This window comes from Lampris incognitus, chromosome 19 (genome assembly GCF_029633865.1).
Source record: "Lampris incognitus isolate fLamInc1 chromosome 19, fLamInc1.hap2, whole genome shotgun sequence".
Lineage (NCBI taxonomy): Eukaryota > Metazoa > Chordata > Actinopteri > Lampriformes > Lampridae > Lampris > Lampris incognitus.
The window spans coordinates 16,392,571-16,413,265 of NC_079229.1; the positions used below are offsets into that span (position 1 = coordinate 16,392,571).

General features: G+C 45.0%; 1 protein-coding gene across 1 annotated transcript; it reads left to right on the forward strand.

Annotated features, from left to right (window-relative positions):
- The first annotated feature begins 6,957 nt into the window (after positions 1-6,957).
- Positions 6,958-10,411, forward strand: LOC130129604 (probable G-protein coupled receptor 141). Its single transcript, XM_056299198.1, has 5 exons — positions 6,958-7,005; positions 7,162-7,304; positions 7,393-7,517; positions 7,689-7,744; positions 9,434-10,411. Exons 1-5 carry the CDS (start codon positions 6,958-6,960, stop codon positions 10,409-10,411), a joined length of 1,350 nt encoding a protein of 449 aa, XP_056155173.1.
- The last annotated feature ends 10,284 nt before the right edge of the window (positions 10,412-20,695 follow it).

Consider the following 20,695-nt stretch of genomic DNA (forward strand, 5'->3'; position numbering starts at 1 on the left):
ACACAGGGATTCGAACCGGCGACCCCTGTGTTGGTGTGTTAATAGGCAACGGAATAGACCGCATGCCACCTGGACGCTCAGATAATGTGATTTATATAGATTTATTCATGTGCAGTGAGACTGTGAAATACTTACAGACTATTAATGAAATGACTGAGTATACTTGATCTGCTGTGTGATATTCCATCGTCCAGAGTGACTTTATGATCCACCAAATATTGGCATCATGGTAGATGGAAGTTAAAATGAAGTGATGCTTGACAGCTTTCTAAATCTTGTTAGATCTGCGTTAAACTGGATTTCATTTTTCAGTTGTCTTGTTTTTATCACTTTTTCACTTTGTTGATACGGAGTGATTGTAGTATCCAAAGGAGTTGAATCAAGTGCAACTGGACTTGGTATATATCCGTGAAGACGTTTCGCCTCTCATCCAAGAGGCTTCCTCAGTTCATGCCTTTCTGACTAGCTGAAGCTAGTCTGGCTGGCTGGTGATGAGACTCAGAATTTATCTTCTTGGAGTCGTTGTCAGAGCTATAGATGTCCATGGCTCTTTGTGTCCCGATGTTTACCGACGCCCGTTGCTAACAGAGTCATAGATATGAGTGGCTCTTTTGTGTACCGATGTTTGGCCGCGCCCGTCATTATCCGAGCTATTGATATGCGTGGCTCTCCTCTGCTCCGATGTCCATGACCTGATGAATGAGAACATTCACAGACAGTGATTGTAGTAGTTTTATGGTTATTTTTATAGCCGTTTTTGTTTTTAATAAAATTCTGAAGGCCACCAAATAGTTTTTTTCCCTCCCCAATTGTATCCGGCCAATTACCCCACTTTAGAGCTGTCCCGGTCGCTGCTCCACCCCCTCTGCTGATCCAGGGAGGGCTGCAGACTACCACATGCCTCCTCCGATACATGTGGAGTCGCCAGCCGTTTTTTTTCACCTGACAAGGGACGTAGCGCGTAGGAGGATCACGCTATTCCCCCCAGTTCCTCCTCCCCCCTGAACAGGCACCCTGACCAACCAGAGGAGGCGCTAGTGCAGCGACCAGGACATAGACCCACATCCAGTTTCCCACCCGCAGACTCACCCAGTTGTTTCTGTAGGGATGCCCGACCAAGCTGGAGGTAACACTGGGATTCGAACTGGCAATCCTCATGTTGGTAGACAATGGACGAAGGCTATCCAGATGGCCCTCAACAAAAATAAAGTTAATGATGATGATGACAATTTTTAACAAGAAAGTATTAGAGGAAAAAGAAACTACTACTTGGAAGAAATTAACATCTCCATTATAAAGTCATATTCGTGGCAGATACAACAAGTGTAAGGCAAGCAGAACAAATAATACTGTATATTACACACATTATTACACACTTGAATACAGCCAAACAAGAAATAATCCGAGTGGGTTGGAATAAGAAGATGCCCCAGCAGATCAATATGGATGCAGCAGACAGGTGTGTGACACCCTGTGAGGATGTGAAGCTTGGATGTACAGTAAATGAGCCTACATGCTCAGTCAAACCTAAAAAAGTGATCTCTTGCTGCAGCGTTAATAATTGTGCCATCATCTGCCCTCCTGCCCGCCTAATGACAGGTGACTGTTGACTGTCCTAATAGGCCAGTGTTCTGATGAGCTGGAAAATATGGCACATAACATCATTGGTGCATCATAATTGTAGGAATCCAAATCTAAAAGAAGTCTGCTAATGAATCTGCGGTCAAAGCAATGAGGTTATGAAATCTAAGGCTTTCTTGTGTACTTCTAAGTGTCGCTAATGTTTGCAACAGGGACTGAATGTGCATCATATGTTTGCAATAACCTCCAGTGAAAAACCACAGATCTCGAGGATTTCTCTAATATTTTGTTGTTGAAGTAACAACAATAAATATATATATAATTAAAAACATATCAATAAAACAAAAAATATAACCATCCCATCCATTATCCAAACCGCTTATCCTGCTCTCAGGGTCGTGGGGATGCTGGAGCCTATCCCAGCAGTCATTGGGCGGCAGGCGGGGAGACACCACGCTGGACAGGCCGCTAGGCCCTCACAGGGCCAGCATGCCAATTCATGACATGCAACGACAAAAAATCTATTTTGGGTACAATTTTATTCATATTTTGCTATGAAGAGATGTACTGAATTCAGGTGAATAAGACCCTTGTCTCATTTTGATGCAAAGATTTGTTAATAAGCAGGAATGTAGCACCACATGGAAGTTAAAGCAGTGCTCCGTTTATTTAAATGTGAAAGTTCAATAAAAATATTTTGCCCCTAAAATCAATGAATTGTGATAAATAACCGTGAGCTCAATCTACTACTACTACTACTAATACTACTACTACTTTCGGCTGCTCCCTTTAGGGGTCGCTACAGCGGATCATCTGTTTCCATTTCTTCCTGTCCTCTGCATCTTCCTCTGTCACACCAGCCACCTGCATGTCCTCCCTCACCACATCCATAAACCTCCTCTTTGGCCTTCCTCTTTTCCTCTTCCCTGGCAGTTCCATATTCAGCATCCTTCTCCCAATATGCCCAGCATCTCTCCTCCACACATGTCCAAGCCATCTCAATCTTGCCTCTCTTGCTTTGTCTCCAAACTGTCCAACCTGAGCTGTCTCTCTAATATAATCGTTCCTAATCCTGTCCTTCTTCGTCACTCCCAGTGAAAATCTTTGCATCTTCAACTCTGCCACCTCCAGCTTCGCCTCCTGTCTTTTCGTCAGTGCCACTGTCTCCAAACCGTATGACATAGCTGGTCTCACAACCATCCTGTAAACCCTCCCTTTAACTCTTGCTGGTACCCATCCATCCATCCATTACTCGAATCGCTTATCCTGCTCTCAGGGTCGCGGGGATGCTGGAGCCTATCCCAGCAGTCATTGGGTGGCAGGCGGGGAGACACCCTGGACAGGCCGCCAGGCCATCACACAGGGCCCACACACACACACACACATTCATACCTAGGGACAATTTAGTAATGCCGATTCACCTGACCTACACGTCTTTGGACTGTGGGAGGAAACCGGAGCACCCGGAGGAAACTCATGCAGACACGGGGAAAACATGCAAACTCCACACAGAGGATGGCCCGGGACGACCCCCAAGATTGGACTACCCCCGGGGCTCGAATCCAGGACCTTCTTGCTGTGAGGCGACCGCGCTAACCACTGTGCCACCGTGACCTACTGGTACTCTTGTGTCGCAAATCACTCCTGTCACTCTTCTCCACCCACTCCATCCTGCCTGCACTGTCAGTGTCATCCGCAAACATCATAGTCCACTGAGACTCCAACCTGATCTCGTCTGTCAACCCGTGCATCACCATTGCAAACAAGAAAGGGCTCAGGGCCGATCCTTGATTTAATCCCACCTCCACCTTGAACCCATCTGTCATTCCAACTGCACACCTCACCACTGTCACACTTCCCTCATACATATCCTGCACCACTCCTACATACTTCTCTGCAACTCCCGACTTCCTCACACAATACCACACCTCCTGTCTCGGGACCCTGTCATTTGCTTTCTCTAAATCCACAAAGACACAATGTAAATCCTTCTGGCCTTCTCTATACTTCTCAATCAACATTCTCAAAGCAAACATCACATCTGTAGTGCTCTTTCAAGGCATGAAACCATACTGCTGCTTGCTAATTGTCACCTCTCCTCTTAACCTAGTAGCTTCTATTGCTCTTAATCGTGATCTCAATATTGATCAAAATAATCGTGATTATCATTTTGGCCATACTCGTGCAGCCCTAGGTTTTGATTTTAGTTAGAAATCATGGTTTCAGTCCACTTCCCCATTATCTCACGTTACATATAAACCAAATGTCTCTGGCATGATATGGCATATTGAGACCATAATTTTGTTACTCCAAGTGCAGTTTTTCCAAGGCCTTTTATCATCAGCTGCTCAGTGGAGCAGCAAGTATAGCTGTGCATGTCATCACTTGGCAGTGGTAATGTGCTCAAAAAGGAAATTGTCACATCTACCATTATTGCAACGAGAAAAGCCTCACCACATCCTCTTTCACTTCTCTTTTTATAAACTAAACACAACTTTGCCCATCGAACTTGTAGACTTCAAACCTTCTCCTTTGTGCTTTTATATGCTGTTGGGTAAACAGCCAGTTATTTGGCCAGCATTGAGAGTTGGTGTAGTATTAGGTCGGTAAGAAACCCTGTAGACTCTTTTACTTGAATCACAAAGAATGGTCAACTTATGCCCCTTTTCCACTGCATGGTACTGGCTCAACTCGACTTTACTCTATTCAACTCTACTCGCTTTACTTTTTGGGATTTTGTTTTCCACTGCAGATAGCATCCCCCTCATGGCGAAGCCCTGCTGGTCATTGGTGGGCATGTTGACTAGTTTTTCCTCCCTTGTCTACCAGCGCCCCACACAAGTGTTTTATTTTCAAAAAAATCAACAAGACCAACTCTAAATGTGTGCTTCACATGAACAATATTAGTGTAACTAAGAGATTCACTGACAACAATTTTTTTTAACATAGATTATCAACTATAATACAAGTTTCACAAGACTCATTTTGGCATTTCCTGGTTATAAAGAGCTGTTCAATTTCTCTCTGGCCAATCAGTGGTCAGGTTTCATTTATATTTAAATAAATATAAATAATTCTTATTAATATTTTTGTTTATATTTTATTTATTTATTTTTATCCGTTTCATTTATATTTACATGTAAACATTTTTATTTATCTTATAGGATTTTATTCATATTTCAATAAATATACATATTTATATTTTATGTATCTATTTATTTATAGCGGTATTTTCATGTGACCTTTTAGTATCGGCTCAGCTCACTTGGAACCTCAACGGAGGTGGTACCAAAAAAGTACCTGGTACCAGATACTATTGTAACAAGTTCTATTTGGGCCAAGATATCTAACCGAGTAATTCTTATCAGAACTCAAGCGGTTAAACAGTCTAGTAAAGGGTTAAAGACTCTAGGTTGACTCTAGGAGTATAAAAGGCACACTGACGAGGTTTTAGAAAAAAGTATTAAATACCGGTCTTTTATTATCAATATGATCAATATTCAAATCCCTTCTCAATAAGGTCGTATATATCAAACATATATACAGTACACATTATAATTCCTATGACTAAAATCGGTTGCAACCTTGAAAATAAAATAAAAATCAATAAATGTCCCATCTACCCGGGTAGTGTGATTTTGGAAAAGAGCTCAAGTTTGCTTAGCTGTGTCCTGCACGTTGTTGCAGCCTGGCGCGAATGATGGTACTGCTCCTGGCGTGTGCAGCGCGCAGAGTTGAGAACTTGCGGTCTGCAGAGACCATGCAGGGTGGAGCGCGTGCATGCAAACTCGAGCAAGGGCGCTCGGGCTCGGGGGTCCTGGCTCGCCGTTCAACACTTTGCAAGTCCACAACAAAAAAAACAACCTGCATATAGCAGGGGTTCAGTTAGGAGTCTTATCCAAATCTCGACTGTACAGTATAACTTCTATATCAATTATAAATCAATTCAGCATCAACTCACGTTACCTCACGTGAACACACATGAACCGAACGCTCAAATGAATCAAATGACTCGTTCACTAACGTTACATAGCTATAGCTTAGCTATCAGCATCGTGAGCTAAACGTCATTCAAGAGACTCGTAGCAAATATATTGTAACGTGCATGGATAAGTAGACACGTTAGTCCTTGACTAACGGGTCTGATCCTTTAGTCTAGCGGTTAGCGATGCCTCCTGCGGTGCGGGCGATACGGGTTCGCGTCCCGGTCGCGGCAGTTCATGTGGTTGCGTTGTCCCCCGAATTCGCTACATTGGTGTCAGAAGTGGGATGGAGGGACCCCCGAAAGAGGGGGGTAGTGTAACGTGCATGGATAACTAGACACGTTGGTCTCTGTCTAACGGGTCGGACCCTTTAGTCGACTGGTTAACGTTGTCGTTTGCGGAGCGGGAGACACAGGTTCGCGTCCCGGCCATAGCGACGGTCTCCCAGACTGCCCCCCGAATTCGCTATAATATAACTTGGTCTCCGACTGGTTTTTATATGAAATATGAACTTTACCATCATGAAAATGAAATATATATCACGAAAACAGTAACGGCGCCGCCGTTTCATGAGCTAGCAATACATGAAGCACCCAACATTTTAGCTAGCATGACTCGTGACATGAGGAAAAAATGTAACTCACCGGAGCTTTCGCTCGATTAAACTCAGAAAGAAAAAAATAAAGGGTGGACTGTTCACAGTCGGGACACTTCTCCTGTGTTAATACAACAGGGTCTATGAAACAAACTCGAAGTTAAAGCGTTATCTTTATCTTAAATATTTGTCGATGTCTGGAATGACGTTCTCTACAGATATCTGCTTTGCTGATCAACTCCAGACTGATGAAACATAGGAAAAGTGACCTACATATGTGGTCTGCTGCGCCCTCTATTTGTGATAGGGGGTATTACAAGTAAATAAGTAAAATCATGGGAAATAATACAAGGGGATATTAACCTTTTCTATATAGGGGAAAAATACATGGGTTACACTATTCCTAACGTTTGCCCAATGGTCAATCAAAATAAGCGAGAGTTTAGTAGAGTTTAGTTGAGTTGAGCCGGTACCATGCAGTGGAAAAGGGGCATTAGTTTACCACTAACTTCATTCAAGTTTGGGATGTTAATTAGGACCCAATTCCTGATGGTCCACACAGGCCAAGTACTGTATATACAGTAAGGTTGCAAGATACATCTCTCAGATGCACTGGGATGCATCATCAGTGATGTTCCTGGGATCATAGGGGGTTTTGGGTCTTTCAGCGTCAGACCACCTTGCCCAGGTGACCCAGCCGGGGTTGATCAAGTCCCAGCTTGCATCCCAGCAGCAGAAAGCCACGGGCCTGCCCTCTCTATCCAAATCCACCTGGTGTCTTTCTCTGCAGTTTCAGTGATGGAACGTATGGCCCCTCTTTTTGCTGCTCCGGTGATTCCAAGCCCAGTCAGAGCTTTGCAGAGTGAGTGCCCTGCAAAATCCCGGCAACCCACTTCAATTGGCTCGCAGAGAGCCTGCCAGCCTTGGCTTCTTCACTGCTCCACCAGCTCTTGGTATTCGGCAAGTTTCCTCTCATGAGCCTCCTCCATGTGTTCTCCCCAGGGCACTGTCAGTTCCCACATGATCACCTCCTTGGTGGAATTTGAGAAGATGATCTGGGCAGTGTGTTGTTTGTGTAATTTGGTCAGGGAACTTCAGTTGTTTTACAAGATCCACTCTCAAAAGGCAGTCTGGGGCTTTGGAAAGTAGGCACGGTCTTGTCTGTGGTAGTGAATAAGGCCTCTCTCCAGCTTTGAGAAAAGATGACTTTCTTCCTGGGGTGGTGTTTATTAGGCTTAATGGCTGTGCGGACCACTTCTGCAAGTGCCCTGAGCACCTGGTCATGGTGCCAGCAGTAGTAGCCGCTGGCCAAGGCTTTGGGGCAGCTGCTGAGGAGATGTTGAAGGGACCCTCTCCCAGTATACAGAGGGTAGGAAGGTATCTCACTCTTGTCCCATGTGTGAAGGTTTGCCAGGCTTGGTAAGGTGTCATAGACACCTTGGACCAGGAATCTGATGTGGTGGAAGTCAACCTGCCAGAAATCTAACCAAGTGATCTTCTGCTGCAATGTGTTTTCCCACCTTGTCCAGGCTCCTTGCTGACTGAGTTCCACCATCTTGGTGACCCATACCTCTTCTACGCCTGTGTACACTTGTTCCTGCAGGAGATATTGTTGCTCCTTTTCTTTGGCTTTGCCAATCTGGCAGCTTGGAAAGTAGCCCAGGCCTGATCACCTAGTTGCCAGTATCCCAACAAGAGTGAGCCTTCTGCCTTAACCGTGCCTCTGCCACTGCAACTCCCTGGCAGCACTCCATGTTCTGCCTGAACGGACCTCAGTGCTAGCTGCTGCTATTTTGGGGTCCCTGGAGTCTCTGTACTGTATAGCTTCTCTTATTCATGTCACCACAAATTCTTCTAAGAGGCTGCTGATGAGGAGCTGTAGGACATTGGTGGACCTGCATATAGCAGCACTGCTTAAGCTCCTCGGCAGGTCAAGCCACCTTCGCAGATAGTAATATAGATTTCTCAGGGGCTTATAGAGTTGGCTGCTTGAAAACCTAATATCATACCCATTTTCTTCATATCTCCATCCCTCTAACACCCTAACCATCCAAACCAGTTTTCTAGGGAGGAGCTACCCCAGATCACACTACCATTATATAACTCAGATTTTTGCTTTTAATAATGGAATTTGTGATATTCTAACTGATATGTAAGAGTTAATCACATCAATAGACTTAACTGGCTTGTGTATGGAGATGACCAGATGCAGGGAGCAAATGGTTCTGTGGTTGAGCAGCTGTGTGTTTGTGAAACAGTACAAGCACACATATACAATATGCAAAAGTAGACAACAGTTTGAGACAAAAAGACTCACACAGGGCTCATTTTAATAGGCTCAGCTTTTTACCAACACAATTTTACACATATTGAGGAACTAGATTTCACACTTGCAGGCACATACACACAGCCATGCATGCAGGAACAGACACTCACACCGACTGTTGTAGCCTACAGGTCGGATACATTTGCCCACACTCTCACAAACACATTTTTATGGCTTGTTTGCACACCCGCTGACTCTACGACATTTTCTTCTGTCTTCTAAAGGTATCGTAAGTGTATTGATGATTATTATGTGCTGTACTGTGCATATTATGTGTTTTTAACACTGTTTATTGATGATGCAGCTCTGTAGTGGAAAAAAAGACAAACTGTCAATGGCATCAGAAATAATTTTAAGCTGTCAGAAGTCATAATGTAGTCTTATATTACCTTGGCTGGTATCACAAAGTCACTGAGCATGACATATGGCACACTGCCTGTCGTTGTGGTTATATCCACTCTTATGGCCATAAATATGTGGCAAAGCATTTCACTCTGAATTGTATCTCTGATCACTATCTTGGTGTTGGTTGAATGTGCAAAACTATGTGTTGTGATATCAGTTTTCATGTACATGTCATTTATTGTACACATTGGGAGAGATTAAAGCTTGTGTAATGATAACCTATGGACAAAACCAGGGTATGTATTAGGATGTTGTATGTGAAGCAGATAGTTTTCATTATAATGTGTACCTGTATTATCACATCATTTTAGATAATTTTTCTAAACAGCTTTTTTCTTTTTTCTTTTCTTACTTTCTTGCTACCTGCCTGCCCTTTTGTCTGTTGTTCCTTAATTGTTCAAATTTTTATCACTAATTATTTTTATCCTACATTTTCTCTTTCTTTGTCTACCTCTTGGTTTGTGATCTCTCCTTCCATCAATGTGCACTATTTTGTTCTCCCTTTGCTTCTCTTGTGTGTCACCCCATCCCTATTCATTTCAGTTTGAAATGGCCCCCTTTGACAACCACAGCTCAACTCTGCCGCAGAATGAAACATCCACCACCTGCCTGCAGTCATCGCAATCAGTTAAGACTGAATACCATGGATTTCTTCTATTCATCTACTCTGTAGTTCTGGTCAGCGGCATCAGTGGCGTGGGCCTGATGGCTCAAATTCTCTGGTCCAGCGTAAAGTCCCTCACTACCATTGCTGTACTCAACCTTATTTTTGCCCACTTCATTTTCCTCCTAACAGTGCCTTTCAGGATGTACTACTACGCTACCCATTGCTGGAGCCTGAGCTTTGGATGGTGTAAAATAGTCAGCAGCATGATCCACATACACATGTATATGTCTTTTATCTTCTACGTGATCATCCTCGTCACCCGCCTGCTGACATTCTATCACAAAACCAAGCAGACGGAGTTCCAATGGAAGCTACACGCACTGGTTATAAGCATCATGGTGTGGCTGCTGGTGATTATCGTGGTCCCTTGTGTTGTCTACTTTTTATACGGAGTCCAGGATAAGGAAACGCAGAGCAACAACAACAGTAGTTGCACGAATAAAACGGGGGCTGCAACCAATAATAGCACTGGGAATTGCTTCCACTTTGGTAAATTTATGTGTCTGTGGAATAATAAAATGTTCAACTATGCCACAAGCGTCATGATCATCATAGTGGCCATGGTACTGACAGCACTCCAAGCTAGAGTCCTAGTAGTTGTACGCAGGAAGTACGGTCGGGGATGGGCCTCTCAGCAGGTGTTCTGGGCCAGTCTAAAGAGCCTGTGCTTTGCTCTGATCATGACGGTGTGCTTCGTTCCCTACCACATCTTCCGCCTGTATTATCTTCAGAACATAGATCTGGAGGCTATTAATGAAGTGTTTCTGAGTATCACCACTTTTACCTGTTTGGATATGCTCACATTCATGGGGAGGGGATCCTGCTACATGTGCTGCAAAGGGCAGAGTGTGTGAAAATGATTTACTGTGTGTGATTGTGTGTCTATAATTGTGTAGGCTAATTTGTGTATTTAACCAAAAGAGTGATCAATCAATCAATTCACACACTGGTCCTCACTTCTTCTTCAAGGGGCTGTTTTAGGGTTAGAGCTTGGGTTTCGGGTTAAGGTTTAGTGTTAGGGACGTCCGGGTGGCGTGGCGGTCTATTTCGTTGCCTACCAACATGGGGATTGGCAATTCAAACCCCAGTGTTACCTTTGGCTTGGTCAAGCATCCCTACAGACACAATTGAACATGTCTGCGGGTGGTAAGCCGGATGTGGGTATGCATCCTGGTCACTGCACTAGCGCCTCCTCTGGTCGGTCGGGGCGCCTGTTCAGGGGGGAGGGGGAACTGGGGGGAATAGCGTGATCCTCCTACAGGCTTCATCCCCCTGGCGAAACTCCTCACTGTCAGGTGAAAAGAAGCTGCTGGCAACTCCACATGTATCGGAGGGGGCATGTGGTAGTCTGCAGCCCTCCCCGGCTCAGCAGAGGTGTTGGAGCGGAGACTGGGACAGCTCGGAGGAGTGGGGTAATTAGCCAAGTGCAATTGGGAGAAAAAGGGGGAGAGGGGAAAAAAGGGTTTAGAGTTAAGATCCAGTTAAGGTTAGGGTAAGGGTTAAAGATATGCTCGTAGTGCTTGATGCTCAAGGATGGAGAAGTGTATGTGTGTGTGTGTATGTGTGTGTGTGTGTGTGTGTGTGTGTGCGCGTGTGTGTGCGTGCGTGCGTGCGTGTGTGCATGTGTGTGAGAGAGAGAGATTACTACGTATTTTGAAAAGTGTCACCTAAGGACATCAGAGAGGGGAAGCAAAGAGACACACCTCAGATTCTCACTGGTTCACCAGCTTGTTTAGCGCATAACGCGGGGTAACATTTAGTCTCACAGCACGTCCAACACTTGGAGGACAATTAGGGTGGAAGACCTCTCTTCAACCGAATCACCTCCACCTGTCATACATATAATGAGAGAACTGGCTGGGATCTGGGGCCTCAACAGTATCAATCACTAGCGTGGACTCTGGGATGGAGAAGAGCCACAATGCCATATGTATGAGGCTTAATGTAAAGCGAGAGGGGGAGGGGGAGAGGGGGCAGTATCTCAGTAGGTAGAACAGGTCGTCTGGTAACCGAAGGGTTGCCGGTTCAATCCTCGGCTTCTCCTTGCAAAAATGTCGAGGGGGTCCCTGAGCAAGAACCCTAACTGCTCCCAATGAGCTGGTTGCCACTACCATTGGCGTATGAGGGCGTATGAGGGTGTGTGTGTGTGTGTGTGTGTGTGTGTGTGTGTGTGTGTGTGTGTGTGTGTGTGTGTGTGTGTGTGTGTGTGTGTGTGAATGTTCTCATTCATCCAGGTCATGGTTATCCAAAGGAGTTGAATCAAGTGCAACTGGACTTGGTGTATTCCGTGAAGACGTTTCGCCTGTCATCCAAGAGGCTTCCTCAGTTTGTGCCTTTCCGACTAGCTTCGTCCAGTCAGACTGGCTCAGAAAGACTAGCTTGGTCTAGTCAGAAAGGCACGAACTGAGGAAGCCTCTTGGATGAGAGGCGAAACGTCTTCACGGATATATACCAAGTCCAGTTGCACTTGATTCAACTCCTTTGGATGTGTGTGTGTGTGTGTGTGTGTGTGTGTGTGTGTGTGTGTGTGTGAGAGGCATTAATTAATTGTCAAAAAAGCTTGGAGTGGCTGTTGCAGCTAGACGAGCGCTGTATAAAAGGGAAGCGTTGGCCTTTGCTCTGCAGGACACTCACCATGCAACGCAATCATATTTGTTCCATTTACCTGAAATTAATTCTTTGGGATCAGAGTAAATAATGGGTGAATAGAGAACTTTTCCTGTTTTTAATGTGGAATTCCATCAAATGTGCAAAATGTAAAAAAAATCACATATTAAATCATACAGCTATAATATAATTGTGTTTGCCAATACTTAACTACTTTGTGTACATAGTTCAAGTGTTAAGCCCACAGTGGAGAAGAGAAATAAATGTCTAAAATTGTTACTATTTCACCATTATTTTGTGAAACATTACCTCAAACCCCTTGATAGCCCTGCGTTATGCCACATACACACACACGCTCGCACACACACACACACACACACCAACGCACACACGCACGCACGCACACACCTGGTAATCCTTTTCCTTTTGGTTTTTATGGCACTGGGTTACTGTTTAACATCCCCACCCTATTTTAAGTTTGTTTAGTAAATCGATCTAATGGCAAGGCTATGGCGCCGCCGTCCAATGTGTCGCTCCATGAATTATATGCCCCTCAGCTCTCCCAGCTTCCCCTGTGAAAATTGTCACAACAACCTGACCGCTCTTGCTGCCAGTGTCACCAAGGCGAGTGTCACGTTGAAACCGACTCTCTGCAGGAGGAGGTGGAGGACGGCACACGTTTGGATAGATGCACATCCCTGACGGAAACAGAAACACCGGTAAGCAAAACTTCGTCTGCCCAAAAGATTTTCTCTTAAATTCAAAGCGCCCAATGGATGAGGGGGAGAGAGAGAGAGAGAGAGAGAGAGCCAGCCTGGAGCTTACGCTGACCCATGATAAATATGGACTGTTTTTATGTAGACTGGGAGAAGGTTACCTGTCCTAGTTTCTCAGGGGGGTTCAGCCACCAGGTTTGTTGAACCACATGATTCCCTTTTTTTCTTCTTTTTTCACTTTTTCGTTGATTTGCTTATGCCCACATTTGCACATCCACAATACTGCTACAGCGTGTTCAAACAGAGCTAAATTATGACCGGTTGGGAGTGTTTTCATGTGCGCTACTTTGTTTTCACTTTTGTTTCAGTGTGTTAGATGCGATACTTTATCCTCAGATGGCTTTTGGGGAGAACAGATAAGGTGGACTCACTTTTGTCATCCTGATCCTGTGAGTGCCCATTTGACAAGCGAGTTAACAGTACTGCGTAGACAAAACAGCTTGCTAAACAGATAAGATGGACAGCCATTTAATTTAGCAGCGACACAAGATACAAGAGCGCCTCCTACTTGTCGGTGTTTGCAAAGGTTGGCAATGACAATCTTTCTTTTTTACTTTTTTTTTTCAATACCTCTTGATTTTACTATTACTTAAAGCTGATATGGTCTAACATGTGCAAATACATGTTAAGAATGCGACTGTAGAAAAAATCAAAAACAAAAAGCGATTAATATGTTGATCCCAGAAAGTTGAGTCGGTTCACTTTGCAGGATTTCCTTAGTTATTATTGACCATGCATCAAGATAGATTAACATCTTGAAACTTTTTTTTATCTTTAATGCATGGGTACTGAATGTAAAGGCTGCAGCGAAACAACCTTTCCATCACGTGTGTCAATGGTAACTTTGACGACAGCTTTGTTTTCTCTCATTGAGTATAATAAGGAGGGAATTGCTGCACAAGTGAGAAACTGACAATCAGAAAACCTTCCTATGCTTTGACAGGAGTGAGCAGGACACAAAAATGACTGTGTGAGCCAAATTCACCGAGTGATCCTTGTTGATGACAGGTTTAAAGGCAGATTTTGGAGGGAGAAAAACTAGGATTTGCAGTTTCAGAATCAGAATCAATTTTTCATTTCATTTCGTGCATTTGCGCACACGAAATGAAACAAAACACTGTTTCCCCCAGCCCACAGCAGTGCAACACAAAGACAAAAACACACATCCAAAAACTACCCAAACTAACACATATATCTAAACAAAACAAAACAAATAAATAAATAAAGACTGTCCAGGAGAATCAGGAGGATTCGCCCATTCCTCACCGACGAGACGGCACAGGTGCTCATCCAGGCTCTGGTCATCTCCCGGCTGGACTACGGCAACTCCCTCCTTGTTGGCATCCCCCGGCGTCGGCCATCAGACCTCTGGAGCTTGTTCAGAAAGCTGCAGCTCGTCTGGTGTTCAACCGCCCTAAGTTCTCCCACACAACTCCCCTTCTCATGTCCCCACACTGGCTCCCAGTAGCTGCTTGCATCCAGTTTAAGACTCTGGTGCTAGCCTACAGGGCAGTGAAAGGAACAGCTCCTTCCTATCTCCAGGCCATGGCCAAGCCCTACACCCCCGCCCGACCACTTCGCTCTGCTGCCTCGGGACGCCTGGTTGCCCCGTCGCTCAGAGGCCCCTGCTGCCGATTGACCCGGTCACAGCTCTTTTCTGCCCTGGCCCCACAGTGGTGGAATGAACTCCCCACTTAGGTCAGGACAGCGGAGTCGCTGCCCATCTTTTGGCACAGGTTGAAAACTCATCTCTTCAAGAACTACTACCCTGTTACTTGTTCTTAGCACTTATTGTATTCACTTATTTAAAAAAAAATCTCTTTCCTGTGCTTTTACTTTACCACTGGTTTTGCTCTTAGATGCTTGTTTAAAGAGAAGATGCACTTATGACCTCTGATGACTAGTAGTTCTCCTGATGTCCTACGTTAAATGCACTTATTGTAAGTGGCTTTGGATAAAAGCGTCGGCTAAATGACTGTAATGTAATGAGAATGAATCTACGAAGCATGGGCTAGCAATTAGCTTAGCCTGCCCCGCGTCTGCGCCCTGTCAGTCCGCCCTCGGTGTTTCCCCTTCGAGCGCAGCTCCAGTCAGGGCTGTGGTCCTTGGCCCCAGAGGGCGCAGTAGACCAAGCTTCCTCAACTGATTCAACGCTAGCTCTCCCAGCCAAACACCTTTGACACACCTCCCCGCACTTCACACGACGACACTAAAAACACAGTTAAGGTCAGACCAGGCCGCCACCAGACCGCCCTCAGTGTTATCGGAACTGCCGATCTGCATGGGCTAGCAGTTAGCTTAGCCTGCCCCGCTTCTGCATCCTGTCAGACCGCCCTCGGTGTTACCTCTTCGGGCACAGCTCCAGGCAGGGCCTTGGGCCCACAGGACGCAGCAGACCAAGCTCTCCCAGCCATCAAACTAAGACAAACTTAGGTACAGACGTGGACAAAGACACTGCATGGACGATACTGGGTGAGGCCGCAGCAAACGTGAATTCGCACTGCCATCTTTCCACACCGGTACTGGGTGAGGCCGCTGCAAATGTGAATTTGTGCTGTCAATTTGTCATCAATTTGTCAATTTGCCATTTGTTATCAAAGCAATCCCACACTCTATAATAGTGATGTCTTATAACTTCTATCAAAATAATGTAGATCCACACCTTCCTAAACTTTTGGTGAATGGACACGAACCCGTCGGTCTAAAACTGCCCCAACACCACAATCCGGAGAGTCTTTGTCAAAGAATTATATCCATTTTCATCAAACAGAAACTCAATTTTACAATATTTCTCCAAAGATGAAGCTGAAAAAATGAGAACAAAATTCTTTAAGTTTCCAGCTGCTCCAAAAGTAAAGGAAACACACTTTAAAATTATCATTGGAATATATCCTTCTAGAGAATTTTTAAGACATCGATTTGGTTTAGACTGTAATAGCTGTTCATTTTGCAGTGAACACATTGAAACGACAGAACACGTGTTTTATTAATGTCAGTTTGCCGGTGCCTTTTGGGAAAATCTGCATTTGACAATTTCTCTGAACTAAAAATGAGGATGTGATTTTTGGCATGCCTGTGAAAGCTGGAACATGTGATTTGGCAACTAAAACAATTATTATTCTTGGAAAGTTCTTTTGTTTTGTGTTTTTGTATGTAGAATTTAAACATTTCAATTAAAAAAAAACGTGAATTTGCACCACCATCTTCCCACACCGGAAGCAGAAGTTTCTGCCCTTCGTGGAACATGATGTTTGTTTTACAGTCACCCTTCCTTTTCAACTCACCTTCTGATAACTAGTTTGCTCTTACACAGAGTGGCACAAACATCGTTAGTAAAGCAGTATTTCTGCAATTCTGTAGAAAGTCTTCCCCTTGTGTCACAAGTAGCAGCTTCAATTTCTCAATTCACCACAGGTACATTGTAAAAAAAACAACTACTACTACTACTACTTTCGGCTGCTCCCGTTAGGGGTCGCCACAGCGGATCATCCGTTTCCATTTCTTCCTGTCTTCTGCGTCTTCCTCTGTCACACCAGCCACCTGCATGTCCTCTCTCACCACATCCATAAACCTCCTCTTTGGCCTTCCTCTTCTCCTCTTCCCTGGCAGCTCCATATTCAGCATCCTTCTCCCAATATAACCAGGATCTCTCCTCCACACATGTCCAAGCCATCTCAATCTTGCCTCTCTTGCTTTGTCTCCAAACAGTCCAAACCTGAGCGGTCCCTCTAATATAGTAGTTCCTAATCCTGTCCTTCTTCGTTACTACCAGTGAAAATCTTAGCATCTTCAACTCTGCCACCTCCAGCTCCACCTCCTGTCTTTTCGTCAGTGCCACTGTCTCCAAACCATATAACATAGCTGGTCTCACAACCATCTTGTAAACTTTCCCTTTAACTCTTGCTGATACCCTTCTGTCGCAAATCACTCCTGACACACTTCTCCACCCACTCCATCCTGCCTGCACTCTCTTCTTCACCTCTCTACTGCACTCCCCATTACTTTGGACAGTTGACCCCGAGTATTTAAACTCAAATGCCTTTGTCACCTCCACTCCTTGCATCCTGACCATTCCACTGTCCTCCCTCTCATCATGCATAGGTATTCCGTCTTGCTCCTACTGACTTTCATTCCTCTTCTCTCCAGTGCATACCTCCACCTCTCCAGGCTCTCCTCAAACTGCACCCTACTCTCGCTACAGATCACAATGTCATCCACGAACATCATAGTCCATGGAGACTCCTGCCTGATCTTGTCCGTCAACCTGTCCATCACCATTGCAAACAAGAAAGGGCTCAGAGCCGATCCTTGATGTAATCCCACCTCCACCTTGAACCCATCTGTCATTCCAACCGCACACCTCACCATTGTCACACTTCCCTCGTACATATCCTGCACCACTCCTACATACTTCTCTGCAACTCCTGACTTCCTCATACAATACCACACCTCCTCTCTCAGCACCCTGTCATATGCTTTCTCTAAATCTACAAAGATACAATGTAACTCCTTCTGGCCTTCTCTATATTTCTCAATCAACATTCTCAAAGCAAACATCACATCTGTGGTGCTCTTTTGTGGCATGAAACCATACTGCTGCTCGTTAATCGTCACGTCTCCTCTTAACCTAGCTTCTATTACTCTTTCCCAAATCTTCATGCTGTGGCTGATCAACTTTATACCTCTGTAGTTGTTACAGTTCTGCACATCACCCTTGTTCTTGAAAATCGGTACCAGTATGCTTCGTCTCCACTCCTCGGGCATCCTCTCACTTTCCAGGATTGTGTTAAACAATCTAGTTAAAAACTTCACTGCCATCTCTCCTAAACATCTCCATGCCTCCACAGGTATGTCATCAGGACCAACTGCCTTTCCACTCTTCATCCTCTTCATAGCTGACCTCACTTCCTCCTTGCTAATCCTGATTCACTGTCCCTACATCATCCAACCTTCTCTTTCTCTCATTTTCTTCATTCATCAGTCCCTCAAAGTATTCCTTCCACCTTCTTAGCACACTCTCCTCGCTTGTCAGCACATTTCCATCTCTATCCTTGATCGCCCTAACTTGCTGCACATCCTTTTTAGCTTGGTCCCTCTGTCTAGCCAATCGGTACAAGTCCTTTTCTCCTTCCTTAGTGTCTAACCTGTCATACAACTCACCATACGCCTTTTCCTTTTCCTTTGCCACCTCTCTCTTCGCTTTACGCTGCATCTCCTTGTACTCCTGTCTACTTTCTTCATCTCTCTTACTATCCCACTTCTTCTTTGCCAACCTTTTCCTCTGTATATTTTGCTGTACTTCCTCATTCCACCACCAAGTCTCCTTGTCTTCCTTCCTCTGTCCCCATGACACACCAAGTACCTTCCTAGCTGTCTCCCTCACTATTTCTGCAGTGGTTGTCCAGCCATCTGGCAACTCTTCACTACCACCCAGTGCCTGTCTTAACTCCTGCCTGAACTCCACACAACAGTCTTCCTTCTTCAACTTCCACCATTTGAGCTTCGGCTCTGCCTTCACTCGCTTCCTCTTCTTGGTCTCCAAAGTCATCCTACAGCCCACCATCCGATGCTGCCTAGCTACATTCTCCCCTGTCACCACCTTGCAGTCTCCAATCCCTTTTAGGTGGCGCCTTCTACATAAGATATAGTCCACCTGTGTGCACTTTCCTCCACTCTTGTACGTCACCCTGTGTTCCTCCCTCTTCTTGAAATATGTATTCACCACAGCCATTTCCATTCTTTTCACAAAATCGACCACCATCTGTCCTTCCACATTTCTCTTCTTGACTCCATACCTTCCCATCACCTCCTCATCACCTCTGTTCCCTTCACGAACATGTCCATTGAAGTCCGCTCCAATCACCACTCTCTCCTCCTTGGGTACCCTCTCCACCACGTCATCCAACTCACTCCAGAATTCTTCTTTTTCATTCATCTCACACCCAACTTGCACAACTCCACATATGTGCTGATAACATTTAGCAATACACCTCTGATTTCCAGCTTCATACTCATCACTCTGTCTGACACTCTCTTCACCTCCAGCACGCTCTTGACATACTCTTCCTTCAGAATTACCCCTACCCCATTTCTCCTCCCATTCACACCATGGTAGAAGAGTTTGAACCTACCTCCGATACTCCTGGCCTTACTCCCCTTCCACCTGGTCTCTTGCACACACAGTATGCCTACCTTTCTTCTTTCCATCATGTCAGCCAGCTCTCTCCCTTTACCAGTCATAGTGCCAACATTCAAAGTTCCAACTCTCACCTCCACACGCCTACCCTTCCTCCTCTCTAGCTGCCTCTGGACATGCTTTCCCCCTCTCCTTCTCCTTCGCCCAACAGTAGCATAGTTTCCACCGACACCCTGCTGGTTAACAGTACCGGTGGCGGTCGTTGGTAACCCGGGCCTCGACCGATGCGGTATGTAAGTCTTATTTATGATCCGCATATTTGATTTGGCAAAGATTTTACGCCAGATGCCCTTCCTCACGCAACCCTCCTCATTTGTCCGGGCTTGGGACCGGCACTAAGGATGCACTGGCTTGTGCATCCTCAGCAGCTGGGTTGTAGTAAAAAAAAAGAAAAAGAAAAAAAACTTGAAAAATTCCAAAACCTCACCCTGGGCGTTGAAGCTGTTATTTTTATGATATCTTTGTTGTCATTTTTGTCAGCATTACCTCAGCTCCCCGCCACTAGGCCGCGGTCAGACACTCAATAGGTGTCTCCACATGGAAGTGAAGATGGATTATTTGGCATGGGGTTGTGGTGGTGGTGGGGGGAGGGGGTCTGGTGGTAGTGGGGGGTCAATTCAGTGCAGAATTGTGATACTACTTCCGTGACTATCTTCATATCGTAGCATATCTCCTCACTCAGAATGCTGTGCAGAGGTTTGCTGTGGTGACTTCTTCGTCTCTGAATGTTTGAAGATGACTTGTTTGAGGAAGCGTACGACTCGTGTTTTAAGCCTATGGAATGCACAGGGTTCAAAACAAACGCATTTTGTTTTACATTTTCTTTGGACTCTTGCAGTCCTCACAGTTTACGGTAGATAACGGGCTTTTTAACATGACGCAAGCGAGAGGAGATTTTATATACTGCTGGTTAGATGGGAGCTTGTCTCCACATCACACCATTACATTCAACTCCACTGTAAGACCAGTCAGATCAATGAAACTGGGGTTGGGGTGTTCCTCCTATGAACACTGGGTGAGGCGCTTTCCCCATCACTGTCAGGAATTAGGTGTATGATGTACATACTCTGGGAATTATGCAACCTAAAATCAGTAAGCAAGGACCTTGGTCAAGATCAAACCCCAGCAAAGTTTTGGGCACGACAATGTCGGTGCTGTTGTTCATGTATCAGGAAGTTGTGGTTTTCTGGTATATGAGGACATTTGTGGTCATCTGAGCATCATCTGTGACAATTAAATGCTGAACTCTAAACATAGGTGATAGTATTATGATCAGTTCACACGGAGACAGTCTGTTAGCTCTGGGTTTTATGGCCTAAGAGAGCTTTCAGTTGCTAGGTGGACCAAAGATTTCTCAGCCAAAATACCTGTTGTGGTGTCGGTTCAGTGAATCAGATGGGGACTTGTCAGTCCTATGTACACTTTGTGAGAAATGTGTTAATTTCTCTGTGTAAAAGTTGAAGAATTTTTGCAAACCGATATGATGAGATCGGAGATGTTTGCGTGACTCAGTGGATCATTTGTGATTCCTGTAGTTCACTCATGTCCACATCCAATCC